This window comes from Elaeis guineensis, chromosome 10 (assembly GCF_000442705.2).
Source record: "Elaeis guineensis isolate ETL-2024a chromosome 10, EG11, whole genome shotgun sequence".
Taxonomy (NCBI): Eukaryota; Viridiplantae; Streptophyta; class Magnoliopsida; order Arecales; family Arecaceae; genus Elaeis; species Elaeis guineensis.
Genome location: NC_026002.2, coordinates 7,061,858 through 7,086,935, shown reverse-complemented (window position 1 = coordinate 7,086,935; position 25,078 = coordinate 7,061,858). Strand labels below are relative to the sequence as shown.

Here is a 25,078-nt window from a genome sequence, read left to right as displayed (position 1 = left end):
CACTAGACCAGATGCATGTGAGATAGCAGGTCCTTTGGTATTGCTTCAACTTTGGGTATGGGAGCATTTACATGTCAGACGGTCAAATCTGATGCTTCCCAGGATAGGAGCCTACTAGCCGACATTCTTAGTACTATATAATTTATAATAATATTATTATATAATTATATTATATTATATTAACATAAAATATTAATATAATATAATATTATAATATAATATTATAATATATAATATTGTAATATATAATTTACTTATAAAGTCGTCCTACCATAGGACGACTCTTGCTGTGTATCCATGCTGGTAGTAGGGCTGCAGTAAGGATGCTGAATCAGTACACAAATTCGCCTTACGATAGAACGATTTTGTTTCGGACAGTAATTTGATAAATATTTTTGAAAAAATATTATTTTAATAATTTTTTTAAAAATAAATATTAAATTGATAAATTTATCGAATCTTGCTGTTCTTTAATTTCTTCCCCTTCACAGTAACAACCATAGAACATGCAAAAACCTAGTACAATGTAAATCCAAGACAAATATAATCAGAAATATTTTAATTTGGCAATTCGGATTTGATCTGAATCTAAAACCATACTGTGAGAATCTATATTGTTTGGATTGCAAGCCCCATGCTAACCTGCTTTTAATTCTTTTTATAAAAATTGACATTTCCAAATGTATATATTCAGATCTACCCTAGCTTACCGGATCACGAGGCCGTGGACTGAATTGGCGGAATCCAAACATGCAACTTCTTTCCCTTTTGAATTTCAAAATCTCTCTCTTTTGCTTTTTTTTTTTTTCCTTTTTATTTCTTTTTTTTTTTTTTGGGCTTTTCCTCGACAAGGAGGGTAGGGCTCTCATTCATACGGCCATAAAAGTAGCGCCACAGTCGGACAACTTAATAAAACAACCACTCTAGCGTGATTAGAGGGGTTAGTTGCTCATGAAGTAATTAAACAAAGATGCCACGAACGGGTAACAATAAGGAAACAATGACCTCCAACATCCAAGTCTCAAGTTTAAGTCCAGGTTGGGCGACTAAGACCGATGTCGCGGAACACGCGGACAAGAAGGTAACGCGACACCCACCGAAATATTCGAACTCGGTGGGACCGAGAAGAAGACTGCAAGAGAGAAGTAAATCAAACGGCTACGGTTCACCTACCGCCCTCTAGACGTCCGACAACCGTCGTCAGATGACGCCGTAAGAGCACGGCCGGCGAAAAATACCGTAACAACTATTAATCCGCTAACCGAGACCACCGTGAGAGCGACAAGTGGAGAGAAAGAGAGAGAGAGAGAGAGTGAGGGAGAGAGAAAGAGGAACCGAGTCCTCTCGGCTCGAAGTGCGGCTGGAAGAGCGTAAGGAATCGCCGGCATTCCCCTCTACTTCTTCCTTTCTTTCGTTCATTTAGTTCTTGATCTCATTCTTCTTTAGGTACTGTAATGTGGGAGAAATTTCTCAGAGAAAGAAGGTGATTTGTGTCGGTTTTCGTGGATCGATTGAAGGGTTGTGAGATTTGCTGGTTTTTGTTTCGATTTCATGTGAATCTGGCCGAAAGTTGTGTTTTCCTGTGGTTTTCGTTGGGGTTTCGTTTAAGGGATTGTCCATCAGTGTTTTTTCGCTATTAGAGTCTTGCATTTTCTGCACTTAGTTTACGTTTTAGGAAAGATTATTTGTGGCTTGATGGTTTGATGGTCGATTTTCTCGATCAGTTTCGTTCCTCTTCTATTTGTAGAGCCTTGTGTGCGACAGTTCATGTTTTCTCCTTTTTTCCCCCAATTTTTCAGTGAAAATGAAATATGCATTATTTCGTTATAAAATTGGTAATTTCTCCATTATATGTAATTTGATAGAGGTTTTTTTTTTAATATATATATAAATAGAAGTGAGATATCCATTTTCTTCTGATAGAAGCTTACATATATTTTGACACCCTAGGTGTATATTTAATCTGATTAGAAATCATGGAGCTTCACTTTGTTGGTCACTTTTACTGCAACAAAAGAAAATGACGATCTTCTGGTGAAAGTGTCTCGTGTATTTGCATTAATTCCTTTAGTAGGATGTGCTGTCGTATGTCCACAGCATGTTTCGTATGCCATGCTGCAAACTCATCACCCTTCATGATTATGCTTAATGATGAATTCCGAAGTAATGTTAGTGAATCTATTTGTTGACATTTCTAGTTAGTGATGTTCCTTACAGTGAACAGTTTTGTCCATTCTTTAAGTTTTTTTGTTTCATGATGCTAGACATATCGTGATTGGACTGTGTTAATTGATTGTTAGGGAATTATCATTTCTTTGAATCAGTAAAAGTTTGATAAAAATTATTATTGATGAAGTCAAAACATGAAGGAATTCGAAAACCGTTTGCTCTAGTGATTGCTTGCTTTAACCCACTAGGCTGATGTTCATCATTGAACAGTACAGATTGAAAGTTGTGCAACTGGGGCGCATATAGGTGATATTGGTTTCCAGTATCATGCTTTATTACTTTATGCATGCATGCTTTGTATGTCTCTATGCATGTGCCCCATGTATAAGTTTATTTTCTGAAAACATTAGTCTTGCTGCAAGAGTAACTCCACATGCTGAAATAGTTTTGGCACTGTCTCTCCATAGCAAGGCATTTGATCTGCAGACAATATGATGTTTCTGTTATTGTTCCTTGTAGTTGAATGGGAAAGGAAGTTTTAGATGTTTGTACTGATGAAGAGTCAGAAGGCTTTGTCATATGTTCAGCCAGAGATGATCCCAGAAAGCCTGATGACCATACTAATAAAGATCTGGAGCTTTCTACATTTGATAAAACTAGAAAGGATATTCATGATCCTCAAGATTCTCACACAAATGGACAAATAAAAGAACAGAGTAAATGGGGATATGATAGATGTTTTTGTTGAGGATTCCTCTGTCTATCAAGATGTGGATTCTCCCAAGGAAGAAAAAATGCCTTGTTATAAGAACTCAATAGATGCTGTCACATTGGAGAAGGAAAAAGTGAACTGTGTAGAACAGAAGCCAGATAGTCACAAGAACACTGATTCTCCCATTAAAGCAGTCAAATCTGCTAATGTTGGAGCAATCCGTTCCAAATGCACTGTTCGTCAACCATTTGCTCTTGCAAGTGATAAGTGTGCTACTGGTGGGAAAGATTTTGTTGGTAATATCGCTGGGAATGGGAATGGATCTGCTAATTTGAACAATCAACATGCACGTAACATGCCAAAGAAGATTCAGGTAATTCTGTATAGTCAGATTTTTCTTCCGTGTGTTTTGGTCAATCATTTTTTTCTATCCATAAGAAAATATAGCCCTGGGAGATTATCAATGTTATAGAATGCAACAATTCCAGTTTATGTCTTGATGGTTTTCTTAGTTTAGTCTTAATCTATCCATGCTTAAAGTTATCAAGTTATTATATGTTGATAGGTGATTTTGATCATACAAACAGATAATTATTGTGGCATGTCTGGATTCTATTCTGGTCTTTCTCCTGCAAAAAATAATTATTTGTGTCTGTTTCCTGATTTTGTGGCAGAAGAGTATCCTTTATGCTGAGGCTCCCTTTTAATTTCTTGTTGATTCCATTCTGGGTTGTGGCCATCATTTATTGCATACTCCCAGTCAATAATGATTGTGAAATGAGCATATCTGAATCATATATGAAGGCGCCAGTTGTAAGTTAAGAATGTTGGTGTATGAGATATATGACATTTGTAGACAAGTCCTAGCACAACTCAAAATGTTATCCTTCCATGTTGGGCATGGATTTGACATTATTCAGAGCTCTTCTTTGAACTGAAGTGATACAAGCTGTCTGTGATAGGACTTAGGAGCAAATGTTTGGTATCATGCCTGTTTGACAATTTTCAGCCGCATCCTTGATTTACTGATTATCACCAATATGATTATATATTTTTGAACATTAGCTCTCAGATTTATAGAAACTCATAAGGTTACTGCAAACAGAGAAGATTCTGAATTTATGATAGTTTTCTCTAATATATTACAGACTGACTCAACTCTCACATCAAGGAAGCCTTTGCAACCTGATAATACAAAGCACCCAGATGAAGAAGATGCTTGCTCTATTGCCTCTTCGTATCCTCTTGCTATTCTGTTTGGTCTTTGTTCTTTTTTTTTTTTTTTTTTTTTCTGGTAAGGATTGGTATGTGCTTCTTAAATAGTATACAGAACTGCTGCATCAGTGAGAACACTAAAAGGCAGGCTTACAACGGCATCTGCACCTGTTTTCAGATGTAGTGAGCGTGCAGAGAAGCGGAAGGAGGTAGTTATTTTCTCATCCCTTAGTACCTGAACATTGTGAATACTTATAGTGGCTATGAAGACAAACCTTATGTGTTATTTTTTCTCTTTCTTCTTAGTTTTATTCGAAGTTAGAAGAAAAACATCAAGCTTTGGAGGCCGAGAAAAACCAGCGTGAAGCTAGGACCAAGGTATTTTTTTTTTTTCAGTATCTTTGAAAGAAAAATGATTTATGCTGAGGTTTAACTTATGCTTTCATATATCCCTTGCATGTTTTCTTTTTGATAAATTAACAATTTTTATGTAGTTTATCTTTGGCAGTAACACAAACTTTAGTAAACTTCTGATCTAGAGATTCACAACTTTCTGTTTTACCATGTTTGCATTTGAAATAATCTTAAAATATTTTATGGCGTATCAATATACTGAATTTTTGATAGAACTCTGTGACAACTTGTTTATCTTGAATAAAATTTAGATGGAGTATAAGTAGAGGTTTCTGTATTTTAGTGATGTAGGAGTTGATGTTATCACCAATCCTTGATCTTGTCTTTTAGTATTGACTTATATTTTGGCTTTGGAAGTGATGTTTTGTATGACCTTTTGGTCTAGAAGTTCAAGTACAGTGTTGTGCACCCTACATCCTTTTTTCAATTCCATGATTAACAATGAGATGATGGCTTTTGGGTCATCTGTGTGGTCATTGGTTGTTTAGGTTGTCTTTAGCAGAAAGTCTATGCTTCATTCAGTGAATTATTTGTATGTTTCTTCCTCTTCCTCTTCTTCTTCTTCTTCTTTTATTGGGTCATCTATGGGGTCATTGGTTGTTTAGCTTTTCTTTAGAAAGTTTATGCTTCATTCTGTGAATTATTTGAACCTTTCTTCTCCTTCTTCTTCTTGTTGTTCTTCTTCTTTTGTTAAGGTGCACATATTATGCATTCCATATTGCCACCCAATTAGCAGCACTGCTTGCCTCTTTGTACGTGTAGACCACCTAAATGCATTCTAGGCCTGTCACCATTTGCTGACGGTGCTAAAGTAGGGAGTGAGCACAACCATCACTAGATGCCAAAGTTTGACAGCCGTTTGATCACCATTCTATGTGTGGACCACCTCAATGCATTCTAGGCCCGTCACCATTTTCTGATAGTCCTAAAGTAAGGAGTGAGCACAACCATCAGTAGATGCCGAAGTTTGACAGTCATTTGATCACCATGCTAGTGTCTCATGTTAGCATAACATTGGATGCCCCCAAGACCTTGGTTGCATAAGTCACCCCTTCCCAAGCTCCATGAACTTCGGCCATTGGAATAGATGTATCAAAGATCTGTGAGCCACTTGCATGAAGGAAAGAGTAGCTGTGGCTCTTGTTTGAAAAAAAATGGCTCCTCCAAAGAATCCCTTCTTGCGCACACTACCTGTTGATCTTGAGGAAGGGGGTGGTGGCTTCCATCAAAGTTGATCCTGGTAACTTTTATCTTCTCTTTGGAGAGAGTTTTACAGCATTACTGATTTGCATGAAACCATGGTTGTATGCCAAGCACCTCATCCATTATATTAACCATTAATGTCCATCATTGTAATTAACTTGTTTGGGACGTACTGCAAATTTTATTTCTATTCATGACATGGCAAGCAGGTGCGCTATTTAATTGTTTCCTTAAAGTGAAAGTGATCTTTTCTTTTTATGAACTTTTTGATGCATATACCTAAATGACTTTGTGGTAGTAACTCCAACAGCATATATAAAACTTTAATTCTTAAAACATCTAATGCAACAAAAATATTTGTAGCATCTGTCATCTCAGAAATGCTCAATTATGATCTTCAAGATGTGGCTCACATTTGAAGTGAATGATAAAGAGGACTTGGTTAAGCTGACACCAAAGACTTGAAATATGTTCTTAACCTAGGAAGAAGCTAGTCAACCTTGGATGTGGTATATGGCAGCCCTTTTTTTTGCTCTATGTGAAACCTAAATTTAACTTTCACGTCCCACCTTGGAGAGTGTGAATAACAATGGCCGCAGGAAATTGCAAAATCCTCAGGAATTATCTCTATTTGGGGAACAATGTTGCCTGTTCTGTTACAAAAAGTAGCATCTCGTGATCTCAGTTCTGAGAAAGATTGGATCTTATATGCTTTTATCCACATCTGTAATACTGGCATGCTCCAGACCATTAGATAGCAAGCTGCCATAATGCATAACGGAGTTCTTTTTTTCCTCTCACTTGTATATTTTAGTTGCTACTCGCAATAGGCTACAAAAATCCAAGCTTCTTTACTGCTTTCATCAGTAACTACTAAGTGTTTTCTTGATCAACTTTTGACCTTTCATAACGTCAAGCCTAACAAGCCTTGTCCTGTTGATACAGGATCCACCTTAATGATTAAGGTATGATCTGTTAAAGTTCAGGAAAGCTCAATCACTGGCTTGCAGCTCATATTAAATTTGCTCAACATATTAAATTAGTGTTGAATTCTGAAAATTGAGCTGCTTGCTTTGAAAGATAAAGGCCATTTGTGAGGTAGGCAAATATGCTTGCTTGGTGTGAAAAATTAATGTTATGCAATTAGGAAACAACCATCCGGGATTGGACAGCTAGGATAGAGATCTGAGAGGGATGAAGGCATGTTTAATGTTGGGAACTACATTCATTCCTAAGCCATGGATAGCTACTATTGACCCTGCTATAACATTTGCTGTAGTATCATCTTACCCATCCATAACATAATGCGCCATTCACTTGTGTAATTTAGTTTCTACTTATGATAGGCTACAAAAATCCAATCTTTTTTACTGCTTTTGTCAGTAACTATGAAGTGTTTTCTTGATCAACTATCGACCTTTCATAACGTCAATCTTAACAAGCCTTGCCCCATTGATATGGGATGCACTTTAATGATCAACATATGATCCATTAAAGTTGAAGAGAACTTTAATACTGGCATGTGACTCATATTAAACTTGCTTAACACATTAAATTAATGTTGAATTCTGGGACTGAGGGCTGCTAAGTTTGAAAGATAAAGGCCATTTGTTAGGTTGAGAAATATGCCTTCTCTAGTATCATCTTACCCATCCATACCATAATGCACAATTTACTTGTATATTTTAGTTGCTACTTATGATAGGCTACAAAAAGTCCAATCTTCTTTACTTTCATTAGCATTTTCAAAGTGTTTTCTTGATCAACTATTGACCTATCATAATCTCAATCTTAACAAGCCTTGTCCCATTGATATGAGATGCACTTTAAAAGTCAACATATGATCCATTAAAGTTGAAGAGAATTTTAATGCTGGCATGTGACTCATATTAATCTTGCTTAACACATGAAAGCCACCATGTTTGAGTCCCTTTTATCTGTTTTAGCAGCAGAAGCTAACAGAAATTTATGAACATCTAATTAGCTTCACAATTTCACGAGTTCTTCTATTTTATTTGTGCATGCATGCTTGTGCTCACTTGTGTTGAAAGGGTGATGATTTTTTCTAGTTTGTGGTTAATCAGCCTGTGGGAACGTTTTTGCAAGATCAAACTTAGTTTTCTGGAAAAGTCAGAACTTTTCTTAAACCTGTCTCTGTTAAGGGGCATATATTTAAGCAAGATCTTGTGGATATTATATGGCAAGGATTTCATGAAATTCTCAACTTTGTAGGAAAATATGGTAAGCTTCAAGAATAAATATATTCTAATTATTATCATCCTTACTTTCATGTAGAAAATTTTTGTTACAACTGTAGAATTTGTTGGTTATGTGAAAGAAATCAAATAAAAATGATGTCACAGGGTTACAATCCAGCTTGGAGAATAAACTGAGTACAAAATGGGTCAGGCAGTAAAGAATGTTTTAAAGACTACCAGGGGATTTGAATCTCATGAAAGAGATTCAGGGTCTGTAAGAATTCATAGATACATATAGATTGACCTTGGGTAACATGATAAATAGAAAAAAATTATCTTGCAAGATTTTGGACAATGATCCTACAAACTAAATAATAAAACGCCAGCTCAGTAAGGTATCAAGACCTGACGGATTCTCCAAACAAGGACATTAGAAATCTGAAGTGGTAATTTATTGAGCATCTGGGAAGTTAAAAGACAACAGTGAGGCCAACGATGTTGCAAAAAGTACTGGGTAATTGAGACTGAGACAATCTTACTATATTCATAAGATGCTAGTTTTGGATAAGAATGCCAAGGCTGAACCTGTAGCAAATCAGGAAGGAAAAAGTTTCAATAAGTACATTTAGAAGATGCTTTGAAAGATTGTGTAACATACAATAGTTTATAAAGCTGATGCCAAATATATGAAATTGGCTAGTTGATGCTTCACTTGAAACCTTGTTCTTTCATTAATTTTTTCGTACCATTATCTGATCATCAAAAGTGAGACTGTTTTTTCTTTTTTCTTTTCTTTTTTTTTTGCCCTCTGGGAGGGGGTGAGGTGGGGGACGAGGCAGAGTTGGGTGGTGTTCTAATAAATAGAAAAGGAGTAAATTATGGAAACCTCCCTGAAGTTTGTCTTTGTTACACTTATATCTAATAGTTTGTAAAATCTATACTTACACTCAGTTAAATTAACGGTGTTAGTGAAACCATTTCCCTCATGTGAAAAGTGAAAATTGCCCTTAGGTGGGAAGGAGGATGTATATGTTTTCTTATGTCCTTGGGTGGCTGCTTTGTCACTGAAGGTTGTTTTGGTCATTTTAGATATTTTCTGACGTGACATTTGGATCCCATTTAAGGTTAATAGTTTGACTAACAATCTATTAAGTTATAGGTTAATGTGTTGGACAAAACTAAATCTCAGGGGGTAACCGTAGGTTGTTGAAACTAATGGTTGTAAGTGTAACTTGCTGCTAATCTTAAGGGGGTTCTTGTAATTTACTAAGTAGCATAAATGGTTTGAATATCTTAAATCTGATTGAGATAACTAAGGAGAAAATAAGATCAGTTATGCCATAAAAGTCCTATTGGGTCTAACTTGGTCCATATAATGATATCTTGTAGTTGTGTACATTACTTTTCTTTTCGTAATTCATATTATTGGAACTGCAGTTTATGACCTTTTCATAACAACTGTATTGAATATGAGATTGGGAATATTCAGGGCCTATGATTTCTGTATTAATCTTGGTACATAAACTCACCTGAAGCTGGATTTTATAAGACCTTTTTATTCACCTTAGTATTAAGTTTGCCTTGTTTTCAGGAAGAACGAGAGGCAGCACTTAAGCAACTTAGAAAGAGCTTGACTTTCAAAGCTATGCCTATGCCGAGCTTCTATCGTGAAGGTCCTCCACCAAAGGTTGAGCTTAAAAAGGTACAACTCTAAACTAGCTGCTTCTATGCAACTATTTGTCTAGTCCATTAGAAGGAGATTTATGCTGGCTCTGCACTATGTAACAGATTTTGAAGCTTTCATTATTCATGGACATGGTTCTTAACTGGCCATGATTTGGCTGCTGTAGAGGTCTAACCTCTATGAGTTTTTATCAGTGAATCTGTCCATTAAATGCACAGGTTATACATCTATATTGTAATTAAGGTTTGTCATATCATAGTTTGATTGGCTACAGCATACTGAGTCTTTGAGAGCTCTAGGTGTTGCAGTTGAATTTTTTGCCATGATGAGCAATAGTAAAAACAAAAAACATGCTTCTTAGTAGCTTGCTGCTTGAATTGTTATAATTCAGATATGTGCTCTTCCATCCATAGGCACATCTATTTTTTCTGCTTGTCTTTTAAGTTTAGTAATCCTGAATTACTGTGATATAGTTCTTGAACTTAGTAAACAGTCAACAATGTAGTAACAATCTTTTGGTATTCCTGACAAAATTGGTGAATAGTTCATAACTTAAGTGTTGTTTTCTTAAATTATCTTACACACACACACACACACATATATTAAGCTGACAGTTTTACATCATTTTTTTTACTGCATCAAATTACAAATTTTTTTTTTTTTTCCCTCTTAGACAGATTGATCCTCATGTTATAAAACAAATCTGTCACAGGACAACAGAAATACCTTTTGTGTTGATGAAGGAAAGGGGAACTTATAAGCAGATTTGCATTCTTGAAAAGTAGTTAAATGTTCAAACTTAATGAATTTTAAAGATGCTAGAGATCTCTTTGCTTAGAGAATTCTGGAGGAAGTCCCTTAGCATGTGACATGTATGCAGATTTTGTGTAATAAATCTGATGTTCTGTTTATTTCTATGCTATTGTCTGGTAGTACTATTCCACAAGTTAAGCGACAAGTCATGATGAACCTGACCATCCAAAACTGAGTGCAGCTAGGATGGCAATTAGGTTTGTCTGGTTCGGTCCTTTTTGACTGATAGCTGACCTGATTCAATTTATTGTGCTAGATCTAGATCCAAATCGAATCCATCATTTGGTTGGTCCAGACTAGGTCCAAGTTTTTGGAGATAGACCTGATTTCGCATTGAACCAGTTTGGCCCAGTCTCATGGGCTTTGTGCTTGACCTCATGATGTTGGATACTCAATGTAGGACAGGGTTTAGGATTGAACTCATCCTAAGGTTGCTAGAAAATTCAAGTCATATCTGAATTATTAAAAAAATAGAACTATAAAATTGGAAGTTCAGCACAAAACTTATAGTGGATGTGGTGATGAATCTAATAACTCAACTAGTGGACTAGGATCTAAAATAAAGGAAACAAATGGCTTCAAGCGGCTGTTGAACAGCTGATATGTGCTGTAAAATATATGACTGGACAATGCACTGTTTAGATATCAAGTAAAGCAATCTGGATTAATACCTGGAATAAAATAAGGAAAAAACAAAATTATATGTGAAAGAAATAAAGCAGAAGAAAACACAATATCTTGTAAAGAATAAAGGGAAAGATAAAAACGGCACAACTCATTCCAAGGCATGGGCATTATACCTATGCTTTGAAGTTTTCACACCTCTTGTAAAATTGCACGACAGGATAACAAGCATACATTGTGTAAATCATCAATCTCCATTAAAAAACTATCCAATCCCTTAAAAACCTAAGATCCCCTATTTATAAGTAAAAAATCCCTAATGGTTTTCGGAATTCCAGAACTGATCCCCAATAAGGCATGGTTCATGTTTGCAGTTGCTGTAGTCTGAGCAGCAATGCGTGAACACTACCACTGCTTTAATCCTGCTCCTCAAGTTCTCAAATGAGATAAGATCTTCTAGTCTCAGCTCTTGATTGAAAATAAGCTACTAAGAACTTAAAATGATTAGAAATAAAAAAGAAAATACAGAAAATTTATGCTAAATTGAAATCTAAATCCCTAAAAAGATATTTGTGATTCCAAACAAACCCCCGTAAGGTGTGTTCCTTGTTAACAGTTTCTATAGTCTAGAAAGTATTGCATAAACAGTACCACTTATTAATCATGCCCATCTAGTTGTCAAATAAAATCTAAGATCTTCTGAACTTGGCTCGTCTCTTGATTTAAAATGACCAAGAACTAAAGGTAATCGGAATGAAAGGGAAAGCTCACTAAAAGAAAAAAAAAATACGGCAAGTTGACAGTCCCCAAGTCCTGGGGCCTTCTGATGCATCATTACACAATCTTTGGTCTCCACCACACCATTGAAGGTTATTCTTAGGTGCTAGGACCCAAGCCTTGACTCATGGCTCTGTACTCTTGGAATGATCAGGTCCATTTTGATCCAATTTCGGTCTGATATAGGTTGGATTAGTCCTACCCAACACACTTGAAAACCTGGTTAAACTTGGCAAATTAATTTATGAACTGTTAAACACAAGTTCAGTATAGACTTTAGTAATGATCAGATGGCTTTTGGGCTTCAAATTATGTGGACAAATGTGGCCGTAGTTCCTTATATTGAATTACTGAGAAATTCTTTGTGCACTGCGGGCGGTGCAAAATGCGTGCACCACCTGCAGTGATTGGGTCGGGGCACAGCGTGTGAAATTTTTTTTTTTTTTCTTTCGGCCTCGTGCGTAAGCTAATCACCGCGGGCGGTGCGCGCGGTTCTGCACCGCCCGCGGTGCACAAAGAATTTCTCTTGAATTACTATGCAACCGTTCAGATTTTTAATGCTAGATATATAAGGCTGTTCTTACTTTTCCTACTTTATTTGAAGCTACCTACAACTCGTCCAAAATCACCAAAACTTGGTCGAAGGAAAAGCTGCAGCGATGCCAACAATCCATCCAAAGGAGATAAGAATGATGGAACATGTGGTCCAGTGAACCGTCACAGTTTAGGGAGTTTCAAAGAAGACGCCAACAAACTGCGGAATGGTGTGAAGAATGGAAATGCAACTTCCAAAGATAAAGAAGAGACCAAATCGGTGAGGGAGAATCCCAAGCCCCTTTCTCAAAGGGCTGATGTCACTGTGCATTCCTAGTTGGTGAATTTCTCCTATATTCTGTTAATTTATCTTACATAACATAAACGATCCCTTTTTCTGGAAGATGCAATGTCCTTGTGAGAACTTGTTGCTAGAATTTGTGAGATGTTTGATGGTGTAAATTTTGTAAGTTATACAGAAACATATGTATCAAACACAAATGTCTTGCAGCAGTTTCATTAGAACCATCGGAAGAAATATCTGCTCTTCATTTGGACAACTGGCTTTAGTTTCTGGGTCAAATACCGATATCATTATTGAAGCCATCTGAGTAGCAATGATTTTGGCCGTAACTTGCAACATTTGTGTAGTATTTGTTGTTGTTATCCTTATAATTATAGTAGTTCTTTTTGTTGTTATTGCCTTTGTTCTTAATGCACATTTTAGGATTTTATCAGAGCATATGAGAATTAGATCATCGGTGCAATCACCTTTTACTTTTGCTTTGCGTATTAAATTTACTTTGTTTCTAAGTAAAGCTTGGTATTTCTTAAGTTGTCATTGAAGATCTTCATGTGTGATTTTATCAATATTAAATTGTACTATTTGTGTATTCATGATGGATTCATGCTTTTTGAATAGATTATGTTCTTGATCTTTGGGTTAAATCGGATTTTCTTAAATAGTTTATAAACTATAAAAAATAAAAATTTAGTTCGTGAATTATCTGAATTGATTTAATATTATTTTTAGATGCGGTTTCGACGGTTGTCTTATTGGAAGTTCGATGTGGTAATCATTAGTGTTTACGTGGTGTAAGTTTTGCTCGTATGGCTTAAATTGGTGCTAATGTGGTTTAAAATATAGCAAAAATTAGGGGTGGCAATATGTGGGTATTAGTTAGGTTGATTAATACTTGTACTGACTCTGCGAGGAAAAAATTCGGATTCATCTCAGATCGGATTAGGTTGGGCTACAAGGATGGGTCGAGTTAGGTTGGTATATCCTATATCCGAAATTCTCTTCTTACTTTTTCGATCAAAAATATTAAGCCCCTCCAATCTTCAAAAATGTTGAGCCCCTCCAATCTTCGGTCAAACAAAAGGCAAAAAATAAAAAAAAAATGATCAATCTATGTGGAACAAAGTCTTGCCTCAATCAGATAGAGGTCGGGGGCTTGGAGCGGCCAAATAGGGAAGTTTTGATGATGGTTAGAATTTTGTAATTTTGTTAGAGTTGTGGACACCATCGGCCACCCTTCTCCCCTCCTCTGCTGCCCAACTAGCAGCCTTTTGGGCTCCTAGAGATATACTTAGTCAATAAGAATGATGCTTGAACCGGTAGAGTAGCAAATGGAACCCAATGTTGCTTCCTCTATGCCATCGGCACCCTCTTTGTTTACCATTAACCCCTTGTCGGGTTGCTGCTACAGTTTGGGTGTTGGGGTGGGGGGAGGGAGCGAGGACCTGCAGGGCTGCTGCTAGGGTTGGGGAGTGTCAGGGGCTGAGGGGGAGAGTGGGGATCCATCGGGCTATCGCAGTGCCGCTAGGGTTTGGCCTCCGATGTTGGGGTTGGGGGAGTGGGGAACTAGGCCGGGTGGGTTACATTTAAATGAGAGAGAGGGAGATGCCATGTTTATTTGAACAAAAGAGCGAGATTTATGTTTATTTAAACGAGAGAGGGTATCAGGGCAGGTTTGGGGTGGGGTATACCATTCACTCCTTCTCAAGATCTCTCATCTCCCATCTCTCTTCTTCTCATCTTCTAAAAACCCAACAGAAAAAGAAAAGAAGAAAGAAAACCTCCTTCCCTCCATGGCTCTATCCTCCTCTTCCCCTCAACTTTTTTTTCTTTATTTTCATTACTCCATCTCACGGAACTCTCTCCATCCATCTCGTCCTTAGATTTCTCATCTCCCATCTCACCTTGTCTTATTACCAAAACCTCGATGGAAAAAGAAGAGAAAGAAGAAAAGCCCTCGTTCTCTCCATGACCTCATCCTTCTCTTTTGTTTGATTTTTCTCCTCCACTCATCTTCCGTCACTTTCTCTCAATGCCTTCCATCGAGTTGGCATTAGTTTCGCCGTCTTCTCTTTCTATTTCAATCTTTGTGTCTTGAGAAGAAAGAAAAAAGAGAGATCAAAAAATAATCAGAGAAGAAGAAAAGAAAATAGATTAGAGAAGAAGAAATAAAAGATTTCTAATATCATTATTTTTGCCACATCAATAGTATTTTTAAATTTTAATGACACATAGGTGCCACATATATATCGGTGGTTACTATTTTGAATTTTTGATGAGAGAAAATTGTCAGAATCGTATCCGAGAATAATATTAAAATGATTAGATATCTCAGGAATTAAATTTTTATAGTTTAGAAATTTTTTAAAAAAAATTAATTTATTTGGAGGATTAGAAATTTTTTTTTTTTTTTGTGAGAGAAGCCAGGCTCGCTTAAGATGGACCGGGCTGTCTATGCGCCACCTGCACCTGATATTCTGCTGCTTGATCTGTCAAATCTTCCAATATTGCAGCCATTCAATCCCACTATAACTCAGTCCAAGTCTTTTTCAGAAAACTCATCTCTTTACTTCCTATCATTGTCCTTCCTGAAAATTTACTGCAACAACCATGTTAATTTTCCTTCTTCCTCCCCTCATCTGTAATGGTACCTCTCTGTACTGTCCCAACTTTGTCAGATGTCTCCCAAGAGAGAATTTATGATGGTGATTTTAACTCTCTCTCTCTTCATTTAAATTGCTGGCTAGTTTGGAATGTGGGCTTAGGTGAGTAGATTCATCACTAGTTTGTCGTCCATTTTATTATCTACCCAATGACTGAACATCTAGATAATCCTCCTTGATCAGGTTCTTGGATTATTTCCTCTGAAATATTGACTCGTCTATCTGCGACTTCTGTTATTGACAGTGAGTTGATTCCAACACTACTTATTTTCGGAGCTCTAGTTTTATCTATTTGAATGAGTTACATTACATGTCAAACTAAGAAAATTTTCAGCTGACATGGACAGCAGGATAGCTTTGGAGATGGAAGCTCATTATGAACTCTCTCAGTGGCACTGGTCAATATGATTACCATATGGTTAGTGTTGAAGCTAGCAGTTATCTTAGCATTGGTTTTAATCATCTCATTCCTCTTGATGATAGAGGTCTCTAATTTCTGCTTTAGTTTGAGACAATCTAGATCTTGGTTGATGGAGAAGTCCTTGGGAACTTTAACAATCCAAGGCCTGATCAGTAACCTACATTTGGGTTGAAGGTGTTGTAGCCTTGGCGCGTAGCTGATAATAGATTATAGAAGAAGGTGTTGGTAGGCTGTGGGAAAGAAGGGTGACTTCCCCTAATTACAGAGATGAGACCTGTTCAGGTTTCAGCCCATACACTGGAAACTCATGCTTGCTAAGTCAACAAGAAGGCATAATTCATGGTCACAGATATTCTATGGACAAAACCGATCTATTGGTTAGGTGGTTCCATTTGTAGAGAGGTAAGGTTGATGGGAAGTTGCTGAGACTAATTGTCATGGGATGTACATGTTAAGGCACATAAAATACAATCACGTCATTGAAAATCCTATTGCCATGAGATGTACATCCAATGCATGGAAGCCTTTGTGGCAAAGTTTAGTTGGTACATGGACAAGTGCAAACCCAAAAAATATAGTTGGGATTAAAAGTTTATTTGATTTAGCTGGTGTTGATGATAAAATTTTTAAATAAAGACAGATAAAAGAACAAAATATTTTTTTTTTCAAATTTATGTATAATATAAAATTTTTATAAACAATTATTGATTTTTATCTATGAACAAATTTGATAGATCTAAACTTCCCAACTTTATCTTTTTAACATACCATAAATTAAGCTGACCCACCAATTTAACTCTATAAGCACTTTGCCGGCATGTCCCCTACAATAGCTTCATAGATCTTTAGTTCTTCAATTTGCCATTATCAATTGATTCTTAAAGGTATTGTAAATCTTTATGATATCGAATTGTTAAATCTAAACATTCGGGAAGGTCATCCAGTCATTAGAGACCTTTTAATCCTATTTAGGATTTGTTTGGTTCACAGAAAGAATTTTTTTTCATTGAAATATTTTTTTTGGAAAACTGATGCTTGTGTATATAGTGCCCGGAAATATTGGAAGGATTAGTAAAACCAATCACAAATATTTAGGACAATGTTTTATACACATAACACATATCATAAAAACAATTAATGTCCTCTTGTCTTTAGGACTTTCTGATCTCTTGACAAGAAATTCCAGTTCTACATCCTGTTAAAGCTTATAATATCTGTTAAGCATTAAGGGCTGGTCATAGACCTCTCTACATGTTGGTCCGATGCATGTAATTGGCCATGGAAAAGAGGAGGCATGCATGCCCAGCGCAACATCTAACCATTGAATATAGCTCCTTTGATTGAAAACATTTATTGCTATATCCTCACAACTGGAATCTCTTGTTTATCTAGCGCACGTCAGGTAATGGCAAAATCAATCTAATTAACCAAAGTATGTGATTATCCTTATTTATCATTGTTTTTGCCATGTAATTGTATTCCTCCTTTTGCTTGCTTCTACCTGCCAACTGAAGGCTTTTATAAATCATTTTGCCACCAAAGTATGTGACTATACTTATTTATCATTGTTTTTGCCATGTAATTTTATTCCTTCTTTTCTTTCTTCTACCTGCCAACTGAAGGCTGTTATAAATTATTTTGCCACCAAAGAATGTGACCATCCTTATTTATCGTTGTTCTTGCCATTGAACTGTATTCCTCCTTTTTCTTTCTTCTACCTGCCAACTGAAGGCTGTTATAAATCTTGAAGAAGTTATCGCATTGATATCCCTTGAAATTGCAGCAAGAAATCCTTCAATGCTTCCTTCATGCATCTAGCTTGCTTCTATACATTGTAACATCCCTTTCACTATTGGTAGCCAGTTGGTCACCCACCAAACAGTAATCTGACCACCATCAGCCCATGGAATTTGTCTCTAACTCCAATACGCGGTTTTCACTGCCGAAAGCTATCTCAAGCTCACCCCACTCTGACAATTTTCCAAAATCCAATCGACTCTTTGTAGGGCCAACCATGACTACTTGACATCTTTTTCACATCTTCTCCATTACTTAACATCTTTTTCACATCTTCTCCATGTCCTTTTCTTCTTTATTAACCACACAGAGGCTTTGGTGGTAGGACTGCTTGTGTTGCTTGGTAGTTAAGCTTGGAATCACAACTTGGTGTATGCTCCCCATCTGCTGAAGGTTCTCCACCCCTCATCCACCCTTCTCTTTTCCCAGGTGGGAAGCAAAAGGGAGATCCTTTGCTCGGAATAAAACACAGTGGCAAGGATCCCTTCTTAAGTCAGAACCCAAAGAATAACCTTTTATTAATGAGCTTAATCATACTAGGAATATCATCATATCCATTCCCCCACATACACATTCTCCATTAAAATAGAAACCAATTATATAATGACAACTCAAGGAACGATTATCTTATCCACTGATCTGTTACATGGGAACGATTATCTTATCCATTCCCCACATCCTAAGCCCGTAGTAATGCTCTTAAGAGTTGAAAGCCACCCTAAGATGCTATAAAGAGCCCATGGGTTGACCCTGGGGTAGCATCTATAACTGCTTTCTAAATGAAATGCTTAATTTATTGATGCTAGAAAGTTTCATGTCACCCTGAAATAATTTTTTATACCTGTTAGGCATTTATTTCTCAACCTTTTCATGAACTTAGCCCACCATGCTATTATACCCGAGATAGTAAGTGTGAAAGGCCATACTGAAAGTGGACTCTATGTCATGTGCCAAGAAAGAATCCACTCCACTCTCCCCCATCACGTATATAAAAAGTTCCATGAAGATATATTGCATGGCCAAGTGATGGAGGCCCCTTCTATCTTCCAGCCTTTCTCTCACATGATAGCTGAGGGGGATGTTGTCTGGTTCGAAGCCGTTCGTGTGAAGAGCACCTTCCGATGATGATCTCGATCTCTTCCAAGGGAATGATTTCGGACCAGGCTTCATTCCCCCCACCTCATGGAGTTTTCATCATCAGATCCTCTTGAAGAGATCGCGAGAACCACAAGTGTCTTCAACCTCCCCAATGGATGCCACTATCTTCGGGAGAAGTAAGTATAGTTGTAAAATTTTAGTTTATTTTTTATAAAAGGGAATTCTACTGTTGTCATAAAAAACGTAGTACTTGAGTATCTAGCTAGCGACTGCCTTTTAGATTGTTTCACAGATTCAACACTTTTTTCCTCATTCTTTTACCAAATGGTTTGACATATGGGCAGTTCTAGTGTGAACGATAAGACTAGGGAAGGTGTATCTTTGTCGTAATAACTTGACAAGAACCTAGTTTTGCCACCAGGGTTTTTGCTTGGTAGGAGTTAGCAAGAATATTTGGTGAGAATAACAGTTTTCGCTTTATCACCAAGCACAGAAGATAGATTCCCAAGTGCACTCACCCTTCAAATGTTCTTTACACTGTCATTATAGCACTGTGCAAGACTGAAAAATATGATGCTTGCCTTATCTTTGCTTTCCTTCTTTTTATCACCATGTGGTTCTGATCCATCTAAAAAGGAAAAAAAAAAAAAAAAGGGTACTCTAGAACAATTCATATGATACATCCTCAATTAGGATATGATCCAAAACATAAGCAATGTATACCAACATTTCTACTCATCTGGGTGACATCCTCAATTGTAACATTCAGATTTGTCGTCAACCTTACGTATCCACGGATCATGAAAAGATTGCTTGGAAGTCTCGGTATGCGAAAATTTCTGTATCAGAGGCTTGAATCTTAGGTGAAAGTGTTAGGTAGAACTGGTTACCCAAATGAGTGCTATGTTTGCTGTCAAGATGCGCCCATCTTGGTCTCTCTTTGCAGGAACTTGCTAGTTTCCTGATTATTATCTGTACCAAGAGTTTTCCCACAACATGGCTCATTATTGGCAGCTTGTGATTTGTCTAGCATCTCCACTACTGATGTCAGTACTTGACTCACCGGCAGCAGCCAATCGATCACATGGATAGCGGTGAGATCTGATTCACTGCTCAGGTCCAACATACACATGACCTATAAAGCAGTAATGGTATATTTGATTAATTGAAGCAGAGAGCAAGTCTTCAATGGAGATAATGACACTGTTTTGAGCATTATCTTACAGCTTCACAAGTCAAGATGTTAACAACCATATTCATCATCATCATCATTACAATTGAAGGTCCTCTTAGCACACATCTTGGACAATAAAGAGTCGGGCAAATCTCCGCATTTGTGATTACTTAGCAAAACAGGAGACCAATATAATGGTCTCAATTATCAACATTGTCCAATTGATAGTGTCATCGACCAAATATACACATATTTGTGTACTTTGTATGCTTTGGGAGTGCATGCTATCTGGAATATTTATGGTGTGGTAAAACTAGAATGATAACCAAACAGTTGTGAAGCAAAGGAGCCAACAATTTCCTCGGGCTCATCATTCAAACTTGTTGGAAAGTCCATGCATCCATTTTGAGTGATGCAAGTTGGAAACTCTGCTTTTGGCACATGCCGACTAAATCAAAGAACATGACAAAGATGGGACCCATTTTGATGATGGATCCACATCGATCACCTTCTTCATGCTAAGTCCTCTTTTAACACATCTTCCATGGAAGCCTAGCTAGCTCCATATTTTCTTCATTAAAATAGTAGGGCTTTGGCATCATAAGTCTGCGGTCAAAGGGAGATGGTGTTATAGTCTGGCTTGTAAGATACAGAGAGACTAGTCAAAGAAAGGGGTGGCAGTCGGAAGAGCTGAGCTAAGAAAAGCCTACATAAAATCATTCTAAGATGGAGGAAATTATGCTGGCTTCCATTTTTCAACTAAACTTTTGACTGGGCTTAGGAAAAAACTTCAATGGACAAGTGTGAAGAGACTCCATCTAGGAGGATATTCTAGCAGAGCTCCCTCCGAAGGAGACCACTTCATCAAAGAAATATTTGAGGAGCCATCATTAGGTCACTTGCAAAGCATAGTGATATAAAGCATGTTTGCTAATATCGGTCTTGCTCAGTACAATCTAGTGCTAGCTCAACGCACCTATTGGGAACAAAAGGTTTGATTGGCGTGGTGCACCGGGTGTAGGGTATAATTTTACCTAGTATAGGCCACGCGTGGGTTTCCTGGAACAGCCCATTTGCTCATGCATGTGAGCAGAAACACATAAAAAAAGGTTAACAAGAAGGACCAGAAAGGATAAAAACAGAATTAAGAGCATGTACGTGAATGGGCCTCATACCTTATCGTTTTGTCTATCGCATAAAATTTTTCACCAGTTCTTGTTCTGCCATGGTTAGATACGGAACACGTTCTGATTACATTCATGCCTCGATAATTATATATATATTCTTTATTTATTTGCAACAAACTAGAACGTAAATGGAATAATGGTCCCACAATCCAATATCCAGCAAGGCATGACTTAAAGCCCAGAATTATGCAGTCTAAGCTAAGATCTGCGGTTGGATGCCTAACCAGCTCATTCTTGGGAAATTTAACAAGTGATAAGTGATAAGGCATGCAAAAGGTTGGTGAAAGAAAGATATAATTCGAGGTTGGAGGTCTATATATATTTGGCTCTCTAAAGACACAATGGCTTTAACTCTTGATAAGGATGGCCATGGTTCGGATAGGCCATTATCCATACCTACCGTATTTATCTCAGGATGGGGTGGGGTGGGTGGAGTCTTAGAGAAGCATGAAGTGGGTAGACTGTAGACTTAGACACGATGGGTTTGATGGATCGGATTAGATGAAACTACAATTTTTTTTTTTTTAGGATAATGAGCATATAAATCTTTACATTTTACATCGATTTGTAAATACTTCTTACATAAAAAAAATCGATCAATGTCAACCTTACATTCGATAAAATTGTCACGCCCCCGATCCGAGATTGTGAATCGAGGGTCATGGCAACCGCCGCATACTCATAAAAAACTTCCATAAACATGCAAGGCATCTTATCATGTTATCTTAAAACAACAGCGGAATAATTAGTCAATAATTCAAATCCAAAACATAACGATCTAAATTTCTACTTTAATATTTCAATAAATTCAACAATGATTCATAGACCTTACATCAAATTCAATAAGACTTTCAATTTAAAATAAAAGTATGGAGATTCTGCTTCTGATCACTTTTCCATTCATATCTTGTATCATCTTAATTCCTCAATATCTGTAAAAATAGTAAAATAGGAGGTAATGAGCTAGACAGTCCAGTAAGCAATGATCACTTTTCAACAGATTTCATCAGGCATTTAAGTAAATAATCATTTATAGAAAATAAGCATATAGAGTTCATTAATTCGAAATCAATTTCCAATTATGCAATATAGTTCATGTCAAATTTATTTTTTTTCAAAATTTAAATTTCTTTCGAGATTTTAATTTCTTTCGTTCTTCAATTCTTTTCGTCAACCATGAGCTATGACCATATTTTTCCTGTGGCAGGGTCATAACACCGCGTATCTTCTTGCGGTGAGCTGCGAATCATCTGGCAGCAAAGTCCTTCGGAACTGCTGGTCTCTCTGCGGTTTGTCGCTGGTTTTCTTGCGACGTAAACCCTCAGGACAAATCAATTGCCAATGTATATGCCCCATTGGTGGGGTCCTTTACATAGTCAGGTTGTCAATTCATATTGTTTCTTATATCATAATTCTTCATAAATCATATTTATATTCTAATTTGATAATAAAACATATAATCATGTAGTATCGAAATCAATCATTATAATGCATCATGAAATCAATATGTTCAATCATGCTTCATCATAATATTTTAAATAAGATATTTTATAACAAAATACTATTCATCCAATTCATGCATCGTTTCACAAATCATGTCAGAAAAATAATTATAATTTATGATAAATCTAGAAAAATGAAACATTACTTACCTCGAACGCATTCCAATAAATCCACATAATTCTATAAATTTTCTTTCAAAAATTCTGTTCGTAAATCATATCACGATATCCCATGATCAAACATCCACAATCCTATACAGAATCAATTTCAATAATTAGAAAGAATACGAATACCATATTTCAATGGTTTAGATTGGATCCGATCATCTAATTTCATCTAATCAAAATCTAATTAGGACCTAAATGATCCAAAGTTTGACTATCAGATCAAATCGGATTCGAAGTGATAGGACCGAGGTTTCTTCATCGATTTCATAAAATCAAGTAGAGAGAGACAATTAGAAGAGAGAGAATTCATGAGGTACAATTCGAATTGATCAGGTGATACAATCCAACATACGATTGGTCCAATATCTCGATTGGTGAAATCAACATGATCAAATCAGTCATGGCTAGATCGGGATCATGGATGATCAAATCTAAAGATTATGATCTGATCAAGGTGGGTGCCAGTACGCTGTCTGACAATCATAGATCAGAATTCTTCATTAGATCAGAAATATTAAAAAAATTTTCATTGATAAATAGATCAAGAGAGAGAAATCGATCGAGAGAGAAATGGCTTTAGAGAAAGAAAATTCTAGAGAGAGAAAATTCATCTTGGACTCTTTAGATGATATGAGTCAAAAATCTGATCGATCAGATCAAATCATGCTGAAATTATCATGTGGATAATTTAATAAAATTATAAAAATTAAAATCTAAAAATATCTAATTTGATCAAAGTGGGTGCCGGTGTACCGTCCGACGATCGCAGATCAAAAAACCCATCACTAAGATCATTTAAATTCATCATCATTCTTCTCAAAATTTTAGAAAATCTTAGGAGAGAGAAATAATCTAGAGAGAGGATTTCAGAGAGAGAAAGTCCAATTCTAGAGAGAGAAAATACTAGTTCAAGCTGAAGGAAAGAGGGAAGAGAGAGAAACTCTTTTTTTCATATTTTATTATTTATATCATTATTTATTAATTAATTTAATAATTTTTTTTTTTCTTCATGGAAGAGAGAGAGGAGAAAAATCCTATTTATTATTATTATTTATTATTATTTTATTTTTCTTCTTCTTTTTCTTCTCTCTCTTTTTTTTCTTTTCTTTTTCTTTTTCTTTTCTTTTCCTTCTTCTTTTCTTTTTCTTTTCTTTTCCTTCTTCTTCTTCTTTTTCTTTTCTTCTTCCCGAACTTGCTTTATCGAAACAGGGGACCCCACGATCCCCTCGATTTAGTCGGCCAGTCGGCGGTCGATCGGCACGAGCTGGCCGACAACAAAAGGGCGACGACGGGTGGCTCGGAGGGATCCAAACCAGTAGTCGACGGTGACCACCGGCATCGAAAAATCGAAGAAAAATGGGCAAAATAGATGTTTCTTCCGCAACAAAATTCGGTGACTCCGGTCGCCGGCGACGTGCACACTGGCACGAGAAGGAAAGGGGAGAAGAGAGGAAGGAGGAGGAGGCTCACCTTCGACGTCGGTGAGCTTTCCGACGAGAAATTGGATGGGCACAGGTCGGATATCCACGGTGGTTTTCTGACGATTGCCGTCGACTGGCTTAGGATCTTCGGTGAGAGGGAGAGAGGAGGGTTCTCCTCCTTAAATAGGGCCAGAGGGGGGCTCTTTCCGACTCCGATTGTGAGCCGGCGAGAGGAGGAAGAAGACTCCCTTCGGGAGTCTTCTCCCCTGTTTTTTTTTGTTTGGGCTTTGGTGGGCTGGGATTCGTTACTCGGACCGGGCCATCACAAAAATATTGCAATGCGACCCACAGACCTCCCAATTGGGATTCGTGCTCGCCACCGACGCCTATGTGGCAACACAAATGGGATTCTGATCTGACATGGCAACCAAACAATGACAGGGTTGATATGGACCTAAACCTCAACAAGCGCCAAACTTTTCATCATTAATGCCCTCTCCCCATCCCTAATCTGATCTCCCTTACTCTCCTTCTCATCCCCTTTTCTCTCTTACAAACTCTCTGAGTACGACAACAAGAAGACCCATGGGGCCTTCATCACCACCATCTTTGCCATGCAAGGCATCGGCATCCTCACCGGTGGCACAGTCGCCATCATCGTCTCTACTGCCTTCAAGCATTGCTTTCCTGTCCCCTCCTACGCCGTCGACGCCGTAGCCTCCACCGTCTCCAAGCCGATTTCGTCTGGCATATAGTTCTCATGTTCCGTGCCATCTCGACGGTGCTCGCCTACTACTGACGGATGAGTGAAGGGTTGAAAGATGAGAAAAAGCAAAGAGAGGCGAACCCATTGGATGAAAGAGATCGAAGGGAGACAAAGTGGAATCGGGAGGCAAGAAAGGAACCAGGCGGCGGTGAATGGTGGGTTGTCAAGGAGGAGGCAGCGGAGTAGCAGCTCGAGAGAATCTCCTGGTCTGATTCCTTAGATCCATATCTCTGTTTT

The 25,078-nt window shown here is 37.3% G+C and overlaps 1 protein-coding gene across 1 annotated transcript; it reads left to right on the top strand.

Annotated features, from left to right (window-relative positions):
* Positions 1 to 1,293: 1,293 nt before the first annotated feature.
* On the top strand, positions 1,294 to 12,903 carry LOC105053443 (protein WVD2-like 2). Its single transcript, XM_010934595.4, is given in 8 exon segments — positions 1,294 to 1,446; positions 2,689 to 2,880; positions 2,882 to 3,254; positions 4,030 to 4,118; positions 4,212 to 4,305; positions 4,403 to 4,474; positions 9,503 to 9,613; positions 12,414 to 12,903. Coding segments are annotated over 7 exon segments (1,194 nt in total). The 5' UTR covers positions 1,294 to 1,446; positions 2,689 to 2,692; the 3' UTR covers positions 12,681 to 12,903.
* The last annotated feature ends 12,175 nt before the right edge of the window (positions 12,904 to 25,078 follow it).